The following is a 19,477-nucleotide window of genomic DNA, read 5'->3' as shown; positions in this document are numbered from 1 at the left end:
GATACAATTCGTATTAAGGTCTTAATTTTCCATAAATGTAAAACAAGGAAAAAGGACAATGACGTACATTCTATCGGCCAAAAGTGTTCTCTTTAAAAAAAAACAGCACATTTTTTAATTTCAATGTAAAAAACATTGTTTTGGGAGGAATTGATTTCGTAATTTACTACATAAGGCGAAAAGGCCAATAAAACGAACTCTAGGCAAAAAGCGTTGCTAATTAGACCAAAAAATAACATTGTTGTTTCAACCAAACCCCGCTCCAACTGGTGTGGATTTCGCGTTCTAATTCGTAGTCCCGGACCGCATCTACGTGCAGATAAGCAGCGAATTGTAGGGAACTGGTCGGGACTACGAGCTTTTCAGGACTGAAAACGTGATTTTCTCCCGAGTGAGCAGAAGGCCCAGGGGACTAGGCGGGGCAAATGCGAAAAAAGTCCATTAGCAAGCCGTGTACACACCGCGAAACGCAAAATATATGCACGACACTGGTCGGACAGGCCCGGGTTGTTTTACGTGCCGGCTTACTCGCGTTGCGCAAGGCGGCCCACGCGTTTGTGGGGTATACACGGGGTTACCATCTGCCAGGGCGAAAAGATAGGCACGCTGCTCTATATTGAGTTGTTGCTTAACCAACTGTAAATATTTATTACAAGCTGAAGCGAAATTCTTAGTTTAAAACATTTAAGAGCTGTCAAAGTTGGGCTAATAGCCTATTTGTAAATAGAATTAATAGGTCGAAAATAAATCATTAGAAATATATAAGTGGGACAAACTAAGCACACAACTTAAAACTAACCACATTCGTCTTTTTTGAGACAATGTACTTCAAAATAAGCACAAGTCTTATAAATAATCCCGGATTGGCACACCTGGGTGGGTATACAGTTGTTTGTGGCAACTTGGAAATTCAGCCTGGAAATTTTTTTAAGTATAGAAACGTTTGTCGTATGAGTTTGTTACTTCGTGGGTTGATTTAAATTTTCAAGGTGAACGATTTAAAACAATTTGGTCATTTAGGAAAAAACACCCAAAAACTCAACCTGGGCATTTATCACCCCAATCAGACATTAATAAAAAAACTGTCCTTTGTACACTTGTACATAATTATAACACCTTTGAACAACAACCGGAAAGGCAAAAACAGGCCAAGTGTCCTTAAAAACGAGGCCAAAAACAAAATGAACCAGCGTATGAATCTGCAGCTAAACATCACTGCCGAAAAACAGGGGTTTTGGGGGGGGCGTCTGACCTGCGGCTGCGTCGGAACGGGCCAGGAGCCATTACGGCCTGACGCGCGATAAGACCGGGACCGGAATTGACTGTCGGGCGACTCGCGAGATTTCAAAACATCAATTATTCATCAGCGGCGATGCGTAGGCGGTCGGTCGGCCTTGCAAAGAACCCAGATTCTGGCGCGTATTTGGACATTTTTTTGGGGGGAGGGGGAGAGGGGGTTGTCGCTGACGAGTGTGCTTCCCGAATGTGAAAACGACAAAACAACCACCCCTCTTTGATAGTCGGTTTGTGAAAAGTCTCTACTTGTAAGGGCTTTGGCGGACAACATTATTTGTTAGATTCTCACCGCTGGCTTGTAAGCAGACTCCAGTCATAAGACAGAAATATGAAGAACATCAACATCGAACAGTTCGGAATATAAGACCAAAATAGGACTAATGCCTAATAGCCGTAACAACGTCTAAAATTGTCTTGTAGGTCTTACTGTGTGTTCCCTTGTAAACGGGGTGGGATAAAGGAATACTCTCTTCAAAGATTTTCATGTTTTTTACAACGATTTAAAAGTGCAGCTGATTTTGTTGGCTTTTCGCCGGCAAACGATTGATGAGTGCGACGCAATTGGGAGATTTTTCGTCAGTTGTGCTCAAACATGGAGCTTTGGGTGGACGGTGGAGCAAACCAGGACCGCGGAGTCGGAGCCGTAACTCGCAAAACTTAATCGTAAAGGTGGAGTAGCATATGGGTAGAATAGTTTGAATTTAAGCTACGGTTTGTGGTTTTTAAGCTACGGTTTGTGAGTTGCATGATAATGCATGTCGGACTCGGGTTGTTTTAAGCGGCCTTCGCAGTATTGAGCAGAACTAGATAAGCAAAACATGTCTAGAACGATTTTTCCAAAAAGTGTTTGGCGACAAGGATATTGGTAATCGACGGCGAAACGCCAGTCTTGGTTAAGGTTTTATATAGTTTATAGCTCTATCGGGGAATATTGATTTGGATTTTAAATTTCATACGGAGAGGGAATATTAAAATCTCTAGAGAGGTGTTTGTCGTGACGGACGGAAATGAACTGCGATAACTCTAGTGTCTATTAACTTTTGTTGGTACTAACACCAAACCATTTAAAGCACTGGGTAATTTTGGACAAAACAGACTGTGTAGAATATTTTGAAATAATCCAAACTTTATCATATACCTAAAAACGTATGCAAGTCTTTTACCCGAATTAAGCCGATAAACTTAAGTATATCCCAACGCTTAATCAGACAACTTAACTTTTAGTTTTATCACCTTCCACAACTAAAAAGCAAAAGCACAATGGAAAACGTTTTCTTATATGCTTTAAAATAGGAAACAATGAACTAGTAGTATATCACAAAATGCAGTATTGTCCTCGCATACGTTTCAACTTAAAGCACGGCACTGACCTATCATTCTGCTCCTGTCTTTGCATGAGAGCAAGGAGGTTGGAGGAGGAGCTGGACGCGTTCTGCGGCCTCTTCTTCATGAGGAGGCTCACCTGATGGGGGTGCTCCTTGAGAGAGGACACCAGGGAGCCGAGGGACCAGCCGATCTGGGAAGGACACATGGAGTTAAGTAGGAGGAAGTTTAATGATCAGGATGAACGGTGCTTAAGCGGGGAAATGCTAGCATTTTGCAATTACTTTAAGCAGTGGTCTTATACATTTTATAGCGTACGGCATACCATAGGAATAGTGAATAGAACGCGACACCCCACTAGTATTTCGTTCGGTGCTGTAATGTCACTCCAAGTGAAATGGAAGAACACAATCAAATAAAATTTAATTTGGAAATCGCACACGAAGATCAGCATAAGAAATTAAGCATAAGAAAATGGAGCAGAAGAAAATAAACCCCAGGGTGCTAGTCGGGAACCACTGATTGATAGTATGTGAACCACACAAAAAAGTACCGTACAAACGCAATTCTTAAAATAACAATTTGCGTAATACGTAAAAAGTCTCACAATTTAATATTAATGTGCAAGTCTGGTCCTACTCTGTATTGGTCGGAATTTGTGGAGATATGCAACAAATATAATTATACTGATTTCCATTCCTAAGTTGAAGTATGAGAGATTCGCCAGTATACTTCAGTCGTCGTTTATTTAAGGTCACTAGATTATTGCATTGCAGGGATACCCAGCGATCGGCTTCGGCAGTTCTCTGCATAAAGCGTGGCCTTATGTCTCGTGAAAACACGTTTCCAGTTGGCGTACAGGACTCAACTGGCAGCAATACACTTTATCATCCGAACAAGGCTGCATTCAATATTAATGGCACAATAAGAAAGCGACGGTGAAATCTATATGGGGTGCGCGCGCTGCACAGATCAACGAGATACTTAATCCCAGCAAAACCAAAATAATCGAAGTTTAAATATTAAAAAACCTTCAGCGGGCTTTACCCGGCAGCTGTTTCGTTTACATGCTGCGTATAAGAAAGCGAGAAAAAAATCGATATTTAATGTCGTTTTTACGACACGTGATTGGTTTACGGGTTTCACGCCTACACGGGAGATACATTTTCGACGAGAAATAGAATCTCATGTCACGATTGGCAGGCGTGCAAGCGTGGTCGCTCTAATGAACTTTTTTTACTTGACACAGAGATTAGAATAGAAACACACAAGCGTTTAGGGTCGTAGTTTTTTTTTCGCACAAAAACTATAGAGAAGTGGTTTATATAGTGCTGCTAACATTTTTTTTAAATGACTTGAAGTCCCAGTCTATTCATTCGCAAAATAATCAAAATCGACCTTTTTTCAAAAAAAGGTTAAAATCGAGTATTTTCAAAAAGCGCAAAGTGTCCCAGTCCAAGTCATTGGTTGCCCAAGTCAAGTCATAATAAGAGCAAGTCAACTTCAAGTCAAGTCCTTGTTTTAAAACTGAAATCCTAAACAATTAAAACTGGTGAAATCGTCGGACTATGAGCAATAACTAAGTAAAAAATAACATATATAAACGCAATAAACAGCAAGAAAATTGCTTTACGTTCAAAAATTGAGATACATTCCCCAATTATTTAAAAAGGCCTAAAGAAAACACTTCTTTTCATTTCAACACATTGTCACAAAGACTTAAGTCAAATCAAGTCATATTGCCAAAAGACTTAAGTCAAGTCATTAAAAACAGTGAATTAAGCTCACTGATGTTAAGTTGTAGACTAAAAATGCGCACTTAAGAAAAGTAATTGACTTGAGTCAGAACAACACTGGGTTCTCACGTCACTGATGTTAAGTTGTAGACTAAAAATGCGCACTTAAGAAAAGTAATTGACTTGAGTCAGAACAACACTGGGTTCTCACGACGGAATAAACGCACTGATACCAATGATTTTCAATTCTATTGATACATAATATTACCTTACAATGTTTTTTTTTTGCTAGTCAAGCTAGTTTCTCGAGACACACAGTGACAATCAAAAACCGCTTAACATTTTGCTCATGGCGCTAGCAAAAAAAGAAAACAAGGCTCAAGATAAATAATTGAACACAACCTTACCACAGCCTTGCCGTTCACGGCCACGACCTCGTCTCCTGACGTAATACGGCGCGCCTTGGACGCCACCGAACCGGAACGGGTGCCGGTGACCACGTGGTGACCTTCGAAGGTGACCTTGATGAAGAGGCCGAGGCCTTCCTTCGGGTCGACGTCTCTCAGTGTCAGGATCTCCAAGGTGACCGGCTGTATCGTGAGCGGCTCGTTTGATTGGACGATACTGTGTGACGCAACAATGACGGATGCAAATTTGAATTTTGGGTTAATGAGGGTATTAAAAAATCGGTATTTATAGTTGTTTAATAAGACGAATTAAAGCAATTTCCCCATATTTGAGATCTGTTCTTTCAAAATAATCCAATGCTCGATTTTCAGTTTATATCTAATTTTTGTTTCATTTTACTTTAGTTTGCAACTAATTTTCGATTTTATTAAAAACACTGCGTTATGCGAAGTATTTTTGTTGTTGTTGTTTTTTCCAGAAAATAACCAATTAAGTAACTACACCTGATTTGATTTAAATTGAATTTTAGTTTTTAAAAATTCGATAATTTTAACTTTTCGTTTAAAGCATTTCGGAAAATAAACCTGTCGAAAGGAGTCTGTCAAATAAGGCACCCAAAAAAGGAAAAAATCTTAAACAGCAAATCTATGTGTAATAGCACAAGCAAAATAGCCTGTCAAACGCTATTTTGCCGAAATTGCCAATAAAAAAGCAAGCTAGGACCTTTTGTCGAGGAATTGGGCTCTTTTTTGTTTAGGGAAGTGTCATTTCGGTTTGTTTTTGTTAAGGTAGTCTAACGTTTTGGCTAACGCAAAATTGTTTCACATGCATATAGCTTATGGCATTTTTCTTATTCTATTTTTTGAGGGAAAACAATTAGAAAATGAACAACAAATATACGACACACATGACTTTTCCGTTTTTACAATGATTCAAAAAACGACCAAACGGTGAAAGAACATAATTGAACGATCGCCAGCATAGAAGCAAGCAACGAAATCACCCGTCGAAGAATAGTAGCAGGAAAAGCAGGCACAGGCCAGGTTTTTTATCGATTGCCCGGTCTCGGTGTTTTATGGCCGTGTAATTAAAGCTGAAAGCCGTCGAGCAAAACGAGACAGTAAAGGCTCGGCAGCGTTCGCTGGGAAAGCAGATGAAAAACTAAAAACAGCAAGGGCACTCACCCGTCGGCCAGGTTTTCAATCTCGTCGCAAATTGAAAGGGTGGCGTCCTCAATCACACAGGCGAAGACGCTCTGCGCCGAAAAACAAAAACAGCAGATTACAACGCGAATTCGCAAACATATAGGGACCCGTATAGTCACCGTTTGGCTGGATTTCTCAACCACTCTCCCCTTCGTCCCACCCAAAAAAGAATAAAATAATGCATTACTGTTTTTATTTATTTCCTCGGAAATGTAAAACTACCTCTCGTTTTAGTATTGTGATGCTGTGTTATCAGTTAGTTGTATAAAAATAAAATTACAATGTTTTTGTTATTTTAAGCAATTTTAGAAGGGTGTGCGAGAATTGGTTGGTGATTTAAAAGGGGCGCAGCAAGGAAAAAGGTTAAGAACCACTGGCTTAAATGGTCTTTTAAATTTTTATGAGATTCCTGAGGTAATTTGAGAGGAACGAACGTTGCAAAATGCACGAGGTACTTTCGAGGTTTGCGCATGGAAAAACACACAATATATCGCATGTTTCTAGTAAGCTGAAACGAGCAGTCGTATGGGGTAATTCGAGATGTGCAACGCAAGGCTTACTGCAGGTCATTCAAGTCAGCTAAAGGTCGTCGGAATCGGATTTAAAAAGACAGCTGTTATTTCATGCAGGATCCCGCCTCGGTTTTTCGCTACTTTGCGTTATTTTAAAGGGAATTAAAAAGGTGGCAAAACAAAGTAAATTTCGTGGCAAAACAAGTAAATTTCGACTGGTCAATTTATAATAAAAAATTAGTAATTGCAGGACCAAGCCATTGAAACCAGTAGAATAAAACAAGAGCATATGAAAAGGATAACTACGTTCAATCAACATTTGGTTAATACAGGCTTCCCTTTCCAACTTGCAATATCAAATTTAATTTTTCCATTTATAAAACAGATGGTAACATATCAATATGAGGTTGTCCCTATCGAATACAAAACAACGGCAAATATACGCAAGTTACCTCTTCGTGAAGAAAAATACAATGGTGCTTTTAAAGGCAAAAGAATGGGCGCCAAAACGACAAAAACAAAGGTTTGTGACCGCAGTTTAAATAAATCCTGGTGATTGTGTGCCTACCTGTTGCATCGTTACACTCAGTTCGTAGCAGAGCTTGACCATCATGTGACGCAGTTCCTTGAAATCTTTCTTCGCGCTGAAAGGGGCTCTGGCGAAATAGACAGGCGGTTAAAATATGCGATAGAGTTCATACGTCCCCTACAGTGGCGAATTTTACCACACACTATAATCTCCACAGTACATTAGAAAAATCCTTTGTAAGAAATTGAGCGAATAACCACAAAGAATATTAAGTATCTGTAATTCGTTAGGTATGCCACTTTTGGCTACATAAAGACCTAATTTAAATATTTGTGTATAATAACAATGGTATGACTTTTTTTGAAGCAGTAGGCTTCCTAAGCCTATTTGTACTTATTTTGAAACGTCATCTCTTAACTTTGCCATGCCGACACTGGTCTACGCGAACCAGTATTTATAAAAGTTACAAGTTAAAAAAAAAAGTTTGACCTTGTCCTAACGTGTTTAAAAGGGTAGTTACTATATATTTTTTACTAAACAGCTGATATAAGGTTGCACCGGAAGGAAAGTCTGTATCATTGCGGTGTTTACTTACTAAGGTTTTGGTCAACTCCAAGAAAAACTTAGGGTACGTGTTACGTATAGCGGAACATTTTTTTACACAAAAACACACTGACGAACGAATTGTTTAACAGCCAAGCACATGTAAGGATAGAACAACGAGCTCCCCCGCGACTCATCATCGATTCTCTATCATTGCGCTTTAACGACAATCGATAAGCTATTACGCGATAGCGGGAACAGAAATGACCTCTGATCACGTCCGGCTACATCGATGTCTAAATTGAGGAGCGACGCCTCGCGTTCGTCCGCAATTTAATGCCGTTCCTGACAACTGGATTAAGCCTTTTAGCAATGGCGAACATTTTATAGTGGCCTGTTGTGTTGTTTTTGTGTGGCAACCAAATTTGTAGTCCGGTCCGCGATAAAATTTTAAACGGCAAAACTGCAATACGCTTACAATTTGAATAAATTGAGAATTTAAATAGAGAAATACAACGAAAATATGGTCTTATCTGCTCGCAGGTCTGGTGTATTGATTTCAGTAGGTTTATTTTTTAAATTATATACAATTTTACATTTATATAGATCAGTGATACTCAACCTTTTTTAGAGCCAGAGCCGCATTTCAAACCTAAGGTTTGCAAGGAGCCGCATAAAAACAACAGTAGGCATATAATTAGAAAAACATTAAAATAGCAACAAGAAAACAACAAATATACATTACGCTAGCCTAGGCTAACTAATTAACAATGTTTGCCATAGCTTTGCCTATTGCCATAGCTTGTCGATCAGGACTAAATATATTGTGACGTAACAAACCACAAAATTATTTTAAAGAGCCGGACGGAAGTAACCCGGTAAGATTAGTACTTCGTACTCGGGAACCTTGCAGATCAAATTCATTCACTTTTGGTTTCTCTTACTTCCTTTGTTGCAATTCTGCTACTGCTAACTAATTTTTCACTCCGTTAGTGAGAGCCGCAAAATGTACAGTTGAGAGCCGCATGCGGCTCTGAGAGCCGCGGTTGAGAATCACTGATATAGATCCATTGCAGAGTGGTCTCGCAACAGGGAACTGCAATTTTAAATATGCCTGTTCGAAAACTAAATCCCTAGATATCACGACACCAATTACAAATCGCCGGACGAGGCAGGGGTTTATAAAACAACGAAAGCACAAAATACCATTGAGCCTCAGTATTGCTTCCTGTATTACAAAGTGATCAAAACTAAGCTTTCCGGGCAACGGAGAAGAAAATGCTTGGAAGAAAATTAAAATTCCTACGGCAGTATACTCGTGGTTTTCCCGCGATACAAAAATATAAGCTACGTGGTAACGCTAAGGCTGCGTTTATCCAAATACCCACGGTACAGAGATATCGAACCGTAATACATGCCTACAGCCCACTGTTCGCTACTGAACTCTTTCTTTGCATGCCAAACTGTAAACAGGTGGTTCCCGAACTATACATATATAATTTCTTTCCGACATTTAAATGTGAAAATATAATAAAACACAATTCTAAATTGAGAGTTGCACATTACATCAACAAATGCGGGCAGAAAATCATACAACGAAAATCGTTTTTGCATATTTCTGTCAAACGTGAAGAGTTGCGAAAAGTTCCAGAAGGTTTAACCGGCCACAGGCCGAAAGACACTGGGGAGCCCTTATATATGTAAACGTATAATCACGAATAGAGAAAACTAGCAAGCCACATAAGACTATATGTGTGCTACCAAGTCTCCAAACAACTGATCAGTTGTCATTAATACGTAATAAGAATATCAAAGCCCATACAGAAGTAGGTTGCAGTTTGAACGTTTCAAATAACTTTTTATTCATTTCGAAACGTTCAAAATGATACCTACTTCTGTATGGGCTTTGATATTCTTATTAAGTACGTCTTACTACGACCTCCAACCATTATGCTCCAAAGTCGTCATTAACAAACTCACCTGTCCAACCACAAGACAAGTTGCTTGCCCTCGACCAGCACATCTGCCGCTAGGTGGAGCATCTGGTTGGAGGCGCCGCTCTGTAGGGAAATCCCCGCTTCGTAGCCGTACTCCTCGGCCTCTCGCCGCCTAGTGGCGATACTGGATCGGAGGCTGCGACATCTGCACTTGAGGCAAAGCGCACGCGACTGCAGTGTCTCGGTGTCGAGGCCATAGTCCTGGTGGAGGAAAGACGCAAAGATGTTTGAGAATGGCCGATTGCACTGTTCAACAGCAAATTTTAAACGAAAATGTGAAAGATTGATTCTTGAAGTGTTTTGGGCGCTGATTCTGAAAATGCCCTCATTTTTTTTCTCGCACATTTTTCTACCTAATGTATTGCTGTATTATTAGTATAGACACATGGCGCACTGTGCAAAGATGTTTGAGAACGGCCGATTGCTAGACTTTGTGCGTTGCTACAAGTTCAGTTACGGTTATTCACAATCGTTAGGGTAATTCACAGTAACTACGATAAGCAACAGTGCGTTTCAAATCCAGTATTATCCACGTTAAAGTACACTAGGGTGCTAAGAATAGCGTTGCGATGCCTTACCACACGTAACGAAGTTTTACGATACGTTAAGATACATAACGGTTACTGTTAATCTCGATTACCGTGCACTGCGAGGATTCGCTCGACAAATAGAGACAAGGTTTTAACCAATGGAATGGCATTTTAGACTAACAGTAGGTACGAAAAGTTACAGTGCGCAAGAAATCAATTATAGTTTACGTTATAGTACACCACGATGCTTGAAATCACGTTACGATGCGTTACCCTACGCAAGGAAGTTTTACAATAGGTTACGAAGGCTAACGATAAGATACAATTCATTGCGATGTATTTTGATGCGTTACGATAAGTGTCAGATAGGTAACAATGTGTTTCGACAAATCATGATGCATTGCAATAATTTTCGATGCATTAAAAGAACGTTGCGATACATTGCGATGAATTGTTATACAACATGAAATGATGTGTTACGTTCGGATGCGTTACGATGAGATACGACACATTATGCCAGTGACTCTTAACCGGGGTACCGCGGCGCTTTTGGGCGTCATTTTTTTTTTCAAAAGGGCCGAGAGATATTGAAAATTCTTTAGGATTCAAATTTATTTATTTTTTGCTTGAATCAATTTTTGTGTAATCAAAGTTCCAAAAATTAAAAAGAACTTTTTCAACCTTGTTGCTCAGTTAATGAGTTGTTTCAACCTCATTTATTGTAACGTTACATACTACAGTTAACTAATCAGCAAAATTACCAGAAGGCAGTAATGGTGCCTTTTTTGTAAAAAAATCATTTTTTTTTATTAATTTGCTCGGGTGGCTATGATCATAAATAACAGTTTACCGCTACGCTTTAAAAGAGAATTCTGTCCGGACATACAATCGAAGACGAACACGTCGCCAAAGCTGAAAAACTATATACAACTTTACCAGCTGTTGCAGAAGGGCTACGGCGTCCAAGATGAGTTCTTGATGCCCGACCAGCTGGATCTGCAAGCTGAGAAGGTCGTCGTGAGTGAGAGAAAGCAGTTGTTCCCCGACCACCTCGGCACGTTCGAAGTGTGGGTAGTAGCGCTGAAGACTCTCGTCAAGACCTAGTGAAAAACGCGTTGGTTGTGTTAACGATCCCGGGTGAGTCATATCTCGAATTTATCCGAATTTTTCACAGTTTTTTTTTGTAAATCGCTTAAAATCTGGTCAAGGGGCGAAAAACGCGTTTCTTAGTCATATCTCGATTTTATCCGAATATTTAACAGATTTTTTTTTGTAAATCGCTTAAAATCTGGAAGTGGCGAAAAACGCGCTGTGTTAATTATCCCGGGTGAGTCATATCTCGAATTTATCCCAATTTTCTACAGCTTTTTTTGTAAATCGTTTACGAACTGGCCAAGTGCGACCCTTTTTTGCTTTTAACTGCAGGCCAAATTAATCCAGCCGTATCATGTTTGCATGAGTTAGTACCTGCCAGTTTGCCCCCGATTTATCCGTTGTGTGCTAGTAGTACCGCTTCGAAAAGTAACAAGGACAGTTTTATTCGACCTAAATTTTTCGAGCTTCTAAAAACTTTAAAGTGTTTGAGGTACTGCCATAGCAGAAGAAAAGTGCATAAAAAGCCGCATAACGCGAATAAAATCCGACCCGGATTTGGTTTACTCAAATAAGTGTTACGCTTAGGCCAAAGTTGAAAAACGTTTTCAAAACATCCTTTTTCATGACTAACTTCCCCGGGTATATATACCATCTCTTTGGGAAACATTATATTGTATTAGAGAAAAGCAACAGACGGAGTTTAGTTTCTATCTAGAATATACGTAATTACGTGGCGCTAACCGACAAACAGTAAGGCACTAACAAGTAGGCCTATATATGTTAAACCTTGAACCACATACAAAAATCAATATGTCTTAATGCAAATAAGAGAAAATGCTCTTTGGTGATAGAAAGGATCTGTAGCCAAAAAACACCTTATCTGCGTCAGCAGTTATACCATTCTATGACAGCAGTTATACCATTCTACGACAGCAGTTATACCATTCTATAACTGCATATTATCAGAAAAAAAATTTAACGTTTGTTAATGTCTCAGAAGATGCATATAATTAGGACACACCAACGACATCATCAATTACTGAGCGCATTTAATGAGTTTAAACGGTAAAATCAATAGCACTCATTCTCGTAGAGAGGAGTTGGTATCCGGATTCCAAGGGTTAACGCACCGGGGTACAAGGATGTAACTCTGGTCTAAGACATAAGAAGGTGATAGCGAAATATTGACTTTGCTTCTAGTGTATGGGAGATAGGACAGAACGTGATTCTCACGCAACATGCAACATCGGCGTCGTCGAAATGCTATTACGAATATTGTGCTAGCCCTATTTTTAAGTTCCAGACATGGGTTTTTAGTTTATGCGTTTTGAGTTTGATCTTTACCACGCGCCTGCAAAACTTTAAGTGGTACAAACAAGTGCCACAACAGCACATTATTTGCAACGTAATATCGTTCAATACAAGATACAAAGCGGGAAAAAATAAAATTACCGGCAGAAAAGGTCAACCTTATCCGTATGTTGCGCAGGCCTGCTTTAGAACAACCTTTCAAAACACCTTTTAATAAAAACACCTTTTAAAAAAAACTCTTAAAGTGGATTTAAAAGCAATACACAACTGAACCAACGGAATAAAATTGCACAGTTGGAGATGATTCAAAGTTATTTTGCACAGGAGTATTGTCACAAAAGGTTAAATTAGTAAGTAACAGAAATTTGGGTGATTTTCGTTTAATAAATTGAAACAAACGTTTTTCCAGTCTTTCAACTAAGCTTTCTGCCTTTAGATCTTCGCCGATAAGAAAGTGTGTCTTTTAATCATTGACTGGAATGAACTGCCGTGAATTTTTCGTGCGCACTATATAAATCAAACAAATGGCAAGCCTTGGATTACTGTGCAAACAGTTTGGAATCGAATCCGATAAATTCGAGTCTAACCCAACTTCGAACAGCGTTTGGCGCTCGTCTAGAATCCTATCACATTTTTGTTCGGGGGTTTATATTGCTAACAATATTTAAGGTGAGAGTTTGGGTTCGGGTTGGGGTGGGTCAAGTATTAATTTACATTTTTGACATATTTATACCTTCCTTGCAATTTCAACATTAACACCTTGTTTCGTTAGTCTTAAAATCAATGTGGTAGGATTATAGACCAGCGCCCAGAGTTTTCTACAAGTCTCAGAGTGCGAAGCAGTTTAATTTCTTGTTGGCTGCTTCAGTATTATTTGTTAAATATAATGCGTGGGACGTTTCCACTACTGGGTGGATATCACAATTTAAAAAAATGATTAATTAAAACAAACACAGTAACATTTTTTGGTAAAACACAGTCGATTTACCACAATCCTAAAAACTGGTTTTGCGCATATAAATTTCTTGTTGACCCTCAGGTTTTAAATTCCTGGCCTAATGAACTCGTTTCAGGAACCCATTTACTATACCCCTATGGCGCACAAATTTCAAAAAAAATCCGCAAACGAAAGGGTGTCAACTTTCGTTACGATCTATCGATTTGACAAGAAAATCATTTCTGAGCGAAATAATTTAACAGCTGCCAGACCGGCTTCAGTTGGCCATTTTTCGTCAGCCGATGGTGGCAATTACACTCTATCGTCGAACGTCGGCGCGAAACAGCGAAAGTGCATTTATTCACGGCCAAAAAACGCATTAGTGTGCGACAGAAGCTATCACTATAATTATAGCTTTTTCGGGCCCAATTGGCCGAATTTTTCGTTTCGCTTGGCAAGTGCTTAATTTTGTAGAGCGCGGCCCTAAAAAATGGCAAGTGCTTAATTTTTTTTTACATTGCAGCACACTTTTATCAAACTTTTTTTTTACTTTTGCAATAGTTTTTGGCCAGCTACTACCAAAAATTTAATTTTCGAGTCAAAACAATTAATTTAATCCGAATTTTCTACGAAATGAAAACACGCACACTTTTTACAATAACATGACTGGCCTATGTACTTTTAATTGATTGGATGGGTAGATACCTTAACCTTATAAGTATTTAATTGTAGGTTAATTACATGCCTGGCTATTTGTAATACGTTGGTTTTTAAAATGAAAAAAATCATCAAATGCTTAAGAATCTCTCCAGCATACAATGTGAGAACCGCCCACCTTAAACGAAGAAAAAATCCGTTTTTGCAATACGAGATACACATTAGAACAATGAGGTGAAACGTTTCCCGATAAATAGAATATTTGTGCTAACATACTGCAATACTAAATAAGTATAGCTAGTAACGTTTATTGATTTTCAACGCTTTAAACGTGCTTTAAAAAGATTTGTGAAACTCCAAACCCTCATTTCCAACAACAAAGTAAATTCAGCCTTATGGAAACTCACAGTCTAGTCGTATGCATGATATAACCTGGGCTGTGGAGACGGGACGTCAATCAACGGAAGGCTGGACAACTAATTATTGGGTAACCCTACACTACCTCATGTCGATAGACTGTAAACAACCACATTCTTTCCCATCGAAATTCCAAAACAAGCGCTTTAAATAGAACGTGAACGCATTGCTTGGTAATTGTTTTCTGTGTTCCATCTTTCTTTTCAATTCGTGCTTACGAAAAAAAACATTTTTTGCATACCGGGTAATGGGCCAAAGCTGTAGTTGCGGACAGAACGAACTTCGGTTTCGTAGCAAAAGGTTCAAGTTTCAATATTTAGTGAAATCACTCGTTACACAATGACATATAGCGGTTTTTGCCTAATGAAAAAATATTTCTATTGACAGATCATACCACCAATACTGTATTAATGTCGGACCTTTACAAAAATGATTTAGTTATTTACCCAATTAACACAAGGTTTTCTATGCTATGAAAAAAAGTATTTCTTACTTATTTAATAATTAGTTATTAGTCACAGTAATGACGTCATTTGTAAAAAATCTGTGGGCTGTAAATGTCTCCTGGATTTTACACTGTTCACGATGGACAATGTTATTGTCCAGTATGACGGAAGTTTTTATCGTCAGAAAGAGGGTATTATAACAGGCGACAATCATTCCGTCTCAATAGCCAACATTGCCATGCACTTCATCGTTGGATCGATCGCAGACACGTTAGGCACGGCTCAAATCTTTTAGCGTTTTATGGATGACATCATTTTCATATCCATCGGGGTCAATACCACGCAAAGAATTAGATCTGCGCTTTTGTCAGCATTCTCCAACGAGGGACTGCAAGTAACATTTCGGGTTTTTTGTTCGGATTACCCTAAATACGACGTTGAATTTCTCGATGTGCTTCACGCTCACTCTAAGACGGCTTCACTAGGATTCACAACTCGGGACAACGTTAAGATCACAGCAAAAAAAAATATTTTGCATGGTTCCTCTTACCATCCATTACATATTTACAAATCTATTGTGTTGGGTGAAGCAAGCCGCCTCAGGAGGCTTAATGAATCCGATAAGGACTACCACCGAAGTCTGGAGCAACTGAAGATAAAATGCAGGAAGTCCTGTTTTCCTGCTGGCCTCACGGATTACAACTTTAATGAGGCTAAATCGTGGACCGAGAGACTCCGACACACTAAAGAAAAGACGAAAGACCGTGTTGTCGCATGGGCTACTCCATTCGCTCATCTACTCAGGCACTCAAACAAAGAAAAGGCGCTTCAACCACGAGTTAAAATAGTATACAAAAGGCCTCATACACTCGGTAACCTTCTTACTAACTACCGACAACTTGCGCACACCTTTGGCAATGCAGTCGGTTTGTCAACGCCGTGCGGCAAATGCGCACTCTGCGGTCACCATGGGGGACACCATGGGAAAGGGATGGTTGGTGAATCGAGTAAACTCAGGGCTGCAGGTAAGACCATAGCGCTCCGGCAAAGCCTTAATTGTAGAAACCACGGAATTCACGTGGCAACGTGTAACATCTGCTCTGCCCTATACGTCGGTCAAACCAAGAACAGGTTTTCTGTTAGGTGGAACGCACACCGAGCGACCTGGAATACATTTAACCCAGCAATAACATACGACAACGCAGCGCTGCTTCACCACTACGCAACCTACCGTGGCGAGAAGTTAAAGAAACATCCGCATATTGCCGAATGTTTTACGGTCATTTTCGTTGAAGAGCCAGACACCAGCAAGCTAGATGAATGTGAGGCTAAATGGCTCAAACTTACAAAAGCCTCAATTAACATTCAAAAAATGATATTACCCCAAATTCGGTAGACTTTTATATATAATTTTTTTTATATATATTTTTGCGGATTTGTGTTTTCGTTGTGCGTTGTGCCGTTCCATTTTCGGAATGTGAGCCATATCCGTTTTCTTGTCAAACTGTGGTTTTCTTGTCAAACTGTGGTTTCTCATACCGCTTCCCTCAGGGCCGTGTTTTTATCGGTGGCTTTCTGCGGCCGCTACACGTATCGCATGCTCCTTTTGCTTTTGTTTTTAGTGGTTGGGGTTTATACGCAGACTGTCTTTGTCTTTGTCTTTGTTCATCTTGGATGTATTTTATTAATTTATTTTACATTTACATTTTAATATTTTAATTTTTTACTATTTATTTGTACAGACAAACTGATGATGCCATTTATATGGCGAAATGTATATTTGTATTAAAGTTTTAGATTTTGCTGACTGATTTTTGTTCGAAGCGGTACGCTTCTCAAGCTTTTATTAATAAATTTTAGAATTTTTATCGTCGGCACTATGTGTTCTGTTGGAGGGCCAGATTCTGTTGTTAATACACATACAAAGCTTCGGAATAATAGTCTACGAACTGTCGAACATCCCTAATTACTGATACAACATTTAAACTTAAAGGATGACTAAAAACGCAAATAATTTAGAAATCAACAACTTGCACCGCACAGCAAAAAAATCGCATTTCCAAAAAAGTTAAACTGTTTTCCTGTTCCATGTAATCTGACATGTGCAGCTTTACCCCAGACATAATTACACTAAAACGTTACTGTGTATTCTCGGAGTGCCAAATCGCGGTCACTACAAACCAACTAAAAACATCCCAAACTAAACAATTGATCTATAACAGTTTGTAAGACGAAGCAAACCGTTACGTTGCCAGGAATGCCGGGGTACCGACGTGTCCATTGGGACGTGATAAATCGGTATGATGTCTCCGGGTGCTGGCGTTGGGCCCGGCTATCGCTTCCGATCCACCCACAGACAGTTACCCGCTTAGACAGCAGGGTCACGGGTGCTTGGGCGGGCAACAAGCCTTAAAGGGAATTTTCGGGGTCGAACATTTGAGAGGGGCGTGATCTTGTAACTGTGGGTTTAAGAGGGACACAGTTTACAGTGTAAAATATGCGATGGTGAGGGGCTTTTTTGTATAACAGGATATATTCTGGGACGGGTCGGTGCTCTTTGTCAACATTCCACCGTCTTATTAAATTCCCCGTAGTTTCGAAAAGCAAAAAATATTTTGTTTTATTACTAATTACTTGTGTGACCAAACCAAGTGACTTTCATATTTGGCAAAAGTAACCAATTAGGTACAATAACAAATCAAAAGTATGTCGGTAACCACATTTGAAACCCATCTAAAGGTTTACTGGAATATACAGTAACTCTTCATAATATAAGTATACGTTAAAATGCCAAGGGCCAGGGCTTAACAGCCCTTGCAACAGGAAGTATAACTTCCCTAAGAGATTTAATGAAAAGGCATAGGTGCTCTAAATAAAGGTTAACACTTGTATCTTGACAGTTAGATAGTAGTTAGATGGTGTCAACTAATAAACAACTAGGCAATTTCATTTGGCAAAAAGAAAGGGGAAAAACAGAAACAGCAAGTTTCGTACACATTTCTAAAAGCAGTCAGATTGAAATGCGACCAAGAACGCTTAAATCGCGATAAGAATTTATTTTACTTAACGTCGGTAACGCGGTCCCAACTCTGAAGTATAGAGTTACAAGTGGAACAGACGCGGTCAAAGCTAAGGACTGACAGCAATACAGGTCACGTGACACAAGCGATCCGAGCGCACTTCACGTCGCAAGAGGTCAAACGGCGCAAGTTGTCAAGTTCAAGTTTGCGACGGATCAACGACAATCCGACAGCTATGAGTTTGCATCACTCGAGGTCGTTTCTCGTGACGTTCGTGCCTTGCATAAAGAAAATAGAGAGGCGCGTATGAGAGTGGAACGCCGCCAGTAAATATGACCTCTGAAAGCGAGTTGTATGTAAATTGCATTAATGTTGTTGGATCATTTAGGATTGGAGCCGATACACCAAGTCTTGTTTCAGCCTTCGTAGGGTCTATGATGGTATCGGTGCCGATCAGATACCAAAATAATACAAGAATTTATCCTATGATATAACGCAGCGACTTAATAGTAGGACTTACATAGTAGGTTAACAACAGGAGGTAACTAAATTTATTGCCGCTTAAGCAAATTTGGGCGTAATAACCGAAAAAAAATACCTTTAAACATTTTAACATCATTATTTTGCTGATTTCAGCACAGTAATGACGTCATTTAGTATCGAATCGCGATACTTTTTGTCCAAAATATCGGGTAACGGTATCGGATTAAAATTTTAAGTTTTGGACATCGTTACATTACACGGAGATTACAGAATCACCAATATACAACAAATTAGCTACTTATTTGGGTAAAATATACTTGAACTGATACGGAAGTAGAGGAACAAACAAAAAAAATTGCGTCGAAGATTGATAAACCTTGGTTTGGGATCACCGATTAGCCATTAGGTGGACATCCTTAAAAAGTTCGTGTGTAAACTATCATAAATCATGATCACTGCTTGTAAAAGAAATTCTTTAACGCGAATCTCTTGGTAAAATTGGCTTGCAAGGCTTTGGTAAGCTGCGAGTCTCCAGAGATCACACATCTCGGAATTTAACAGTTCGCTGAATTCGCCAAAACCAGGCTTTTACAACTACACACCACGAGCGAGTCTTAATATAGCGCAGAACTTAAGAAGCAGTTAAACCGGCGAAGGGAAATAGTAAGCGAGTAGTTTAACGTCGGCAGGTTGCCGCAATCAAAACAGAAGCTACGAGACAGAGCCGGTCGGCGATGTTTATACAAGGCGAAAATGACGACAGTATAAGAGCGGACAATTTACAGGCGTCACCTATTTTCCTATCTAAGAGACGGGTGCGCAGAGCTCGAAATTTGTTTTGATTTACACAAAAAAAAATGTTAAGCCAAACCTTTAAATATAGGGTAAAATGACGTATCAAGTAACTTTGAGATGGTGGTTTTAAATTTTCGGTGTCCTTATTAAAACAGTGTTTCTCAACCTTTTTTTAGCGGCGACGCAAATACTAAGTGTAAGAATAACAGCGACGCTTTGGCGACCCAATTTACTTAG

General features: G+C 39.4%; 1 protein-coding gene across 2 annotated transcripts in view; it reads right to left on the bottom strand.

Moving 5' to 3' along the window:
* The window catches only part of LOC146137753 (uncharacterized), a 59,254-nt gene that overhangs the window by 35,803 nt on the left and 3,974 nt on the right, over window positions 1–19,477 (bottom strand). For both annotated transcript variants that reach the window (XM_083393292.1, XM_083393293.1), the window contains exons 2-7: window positions 11,016–11,179; window positions 9,533–9,750; window positions 7,049–7,136; window positions 5,948–6,018; window positions 4,763–4,979; window positions 2,667–2,812 (exon numbers count right to left, since the gene is read on the bottom strand). In XM_083393292.1, coding sequence (XP_083249418.1) covers window positions 2,667–2,812; window positions 4,763–4,979; window positions 5,948–6,018; window positions 7,049–7,136; window positions 9,533–9,750; window positions 11,016–11,179 — 904 coding nt within the window. The remainder of the gene's footprint in view (window positions 1–2,666; window positions 2,813–4,762; window positions 4,980–5,947; window positions 6,019–7,048; window positions 7,137–9,532; window positions 9,751–11,015; window positions 11,180–19,477) is intronic.

This window comes from Ascidiella aspersa, chromosome 7, assembly GCF_963924565.1.
Source record: "Ascidiella aspersa chromosome 7, kaAscAspe10.2, whole genome shotgun sequence".
NCBI lineage: Eukaryota > Metazoa > Chordata > Ascidiacea > Phlebobranchia > Ascidiidae > Ascidiella > Ascidiella aspersa.
Note: the sequence above shows the minus strand (reverse complement) of the source record. Positions and strands in the feature narration are given on the sequence as shown.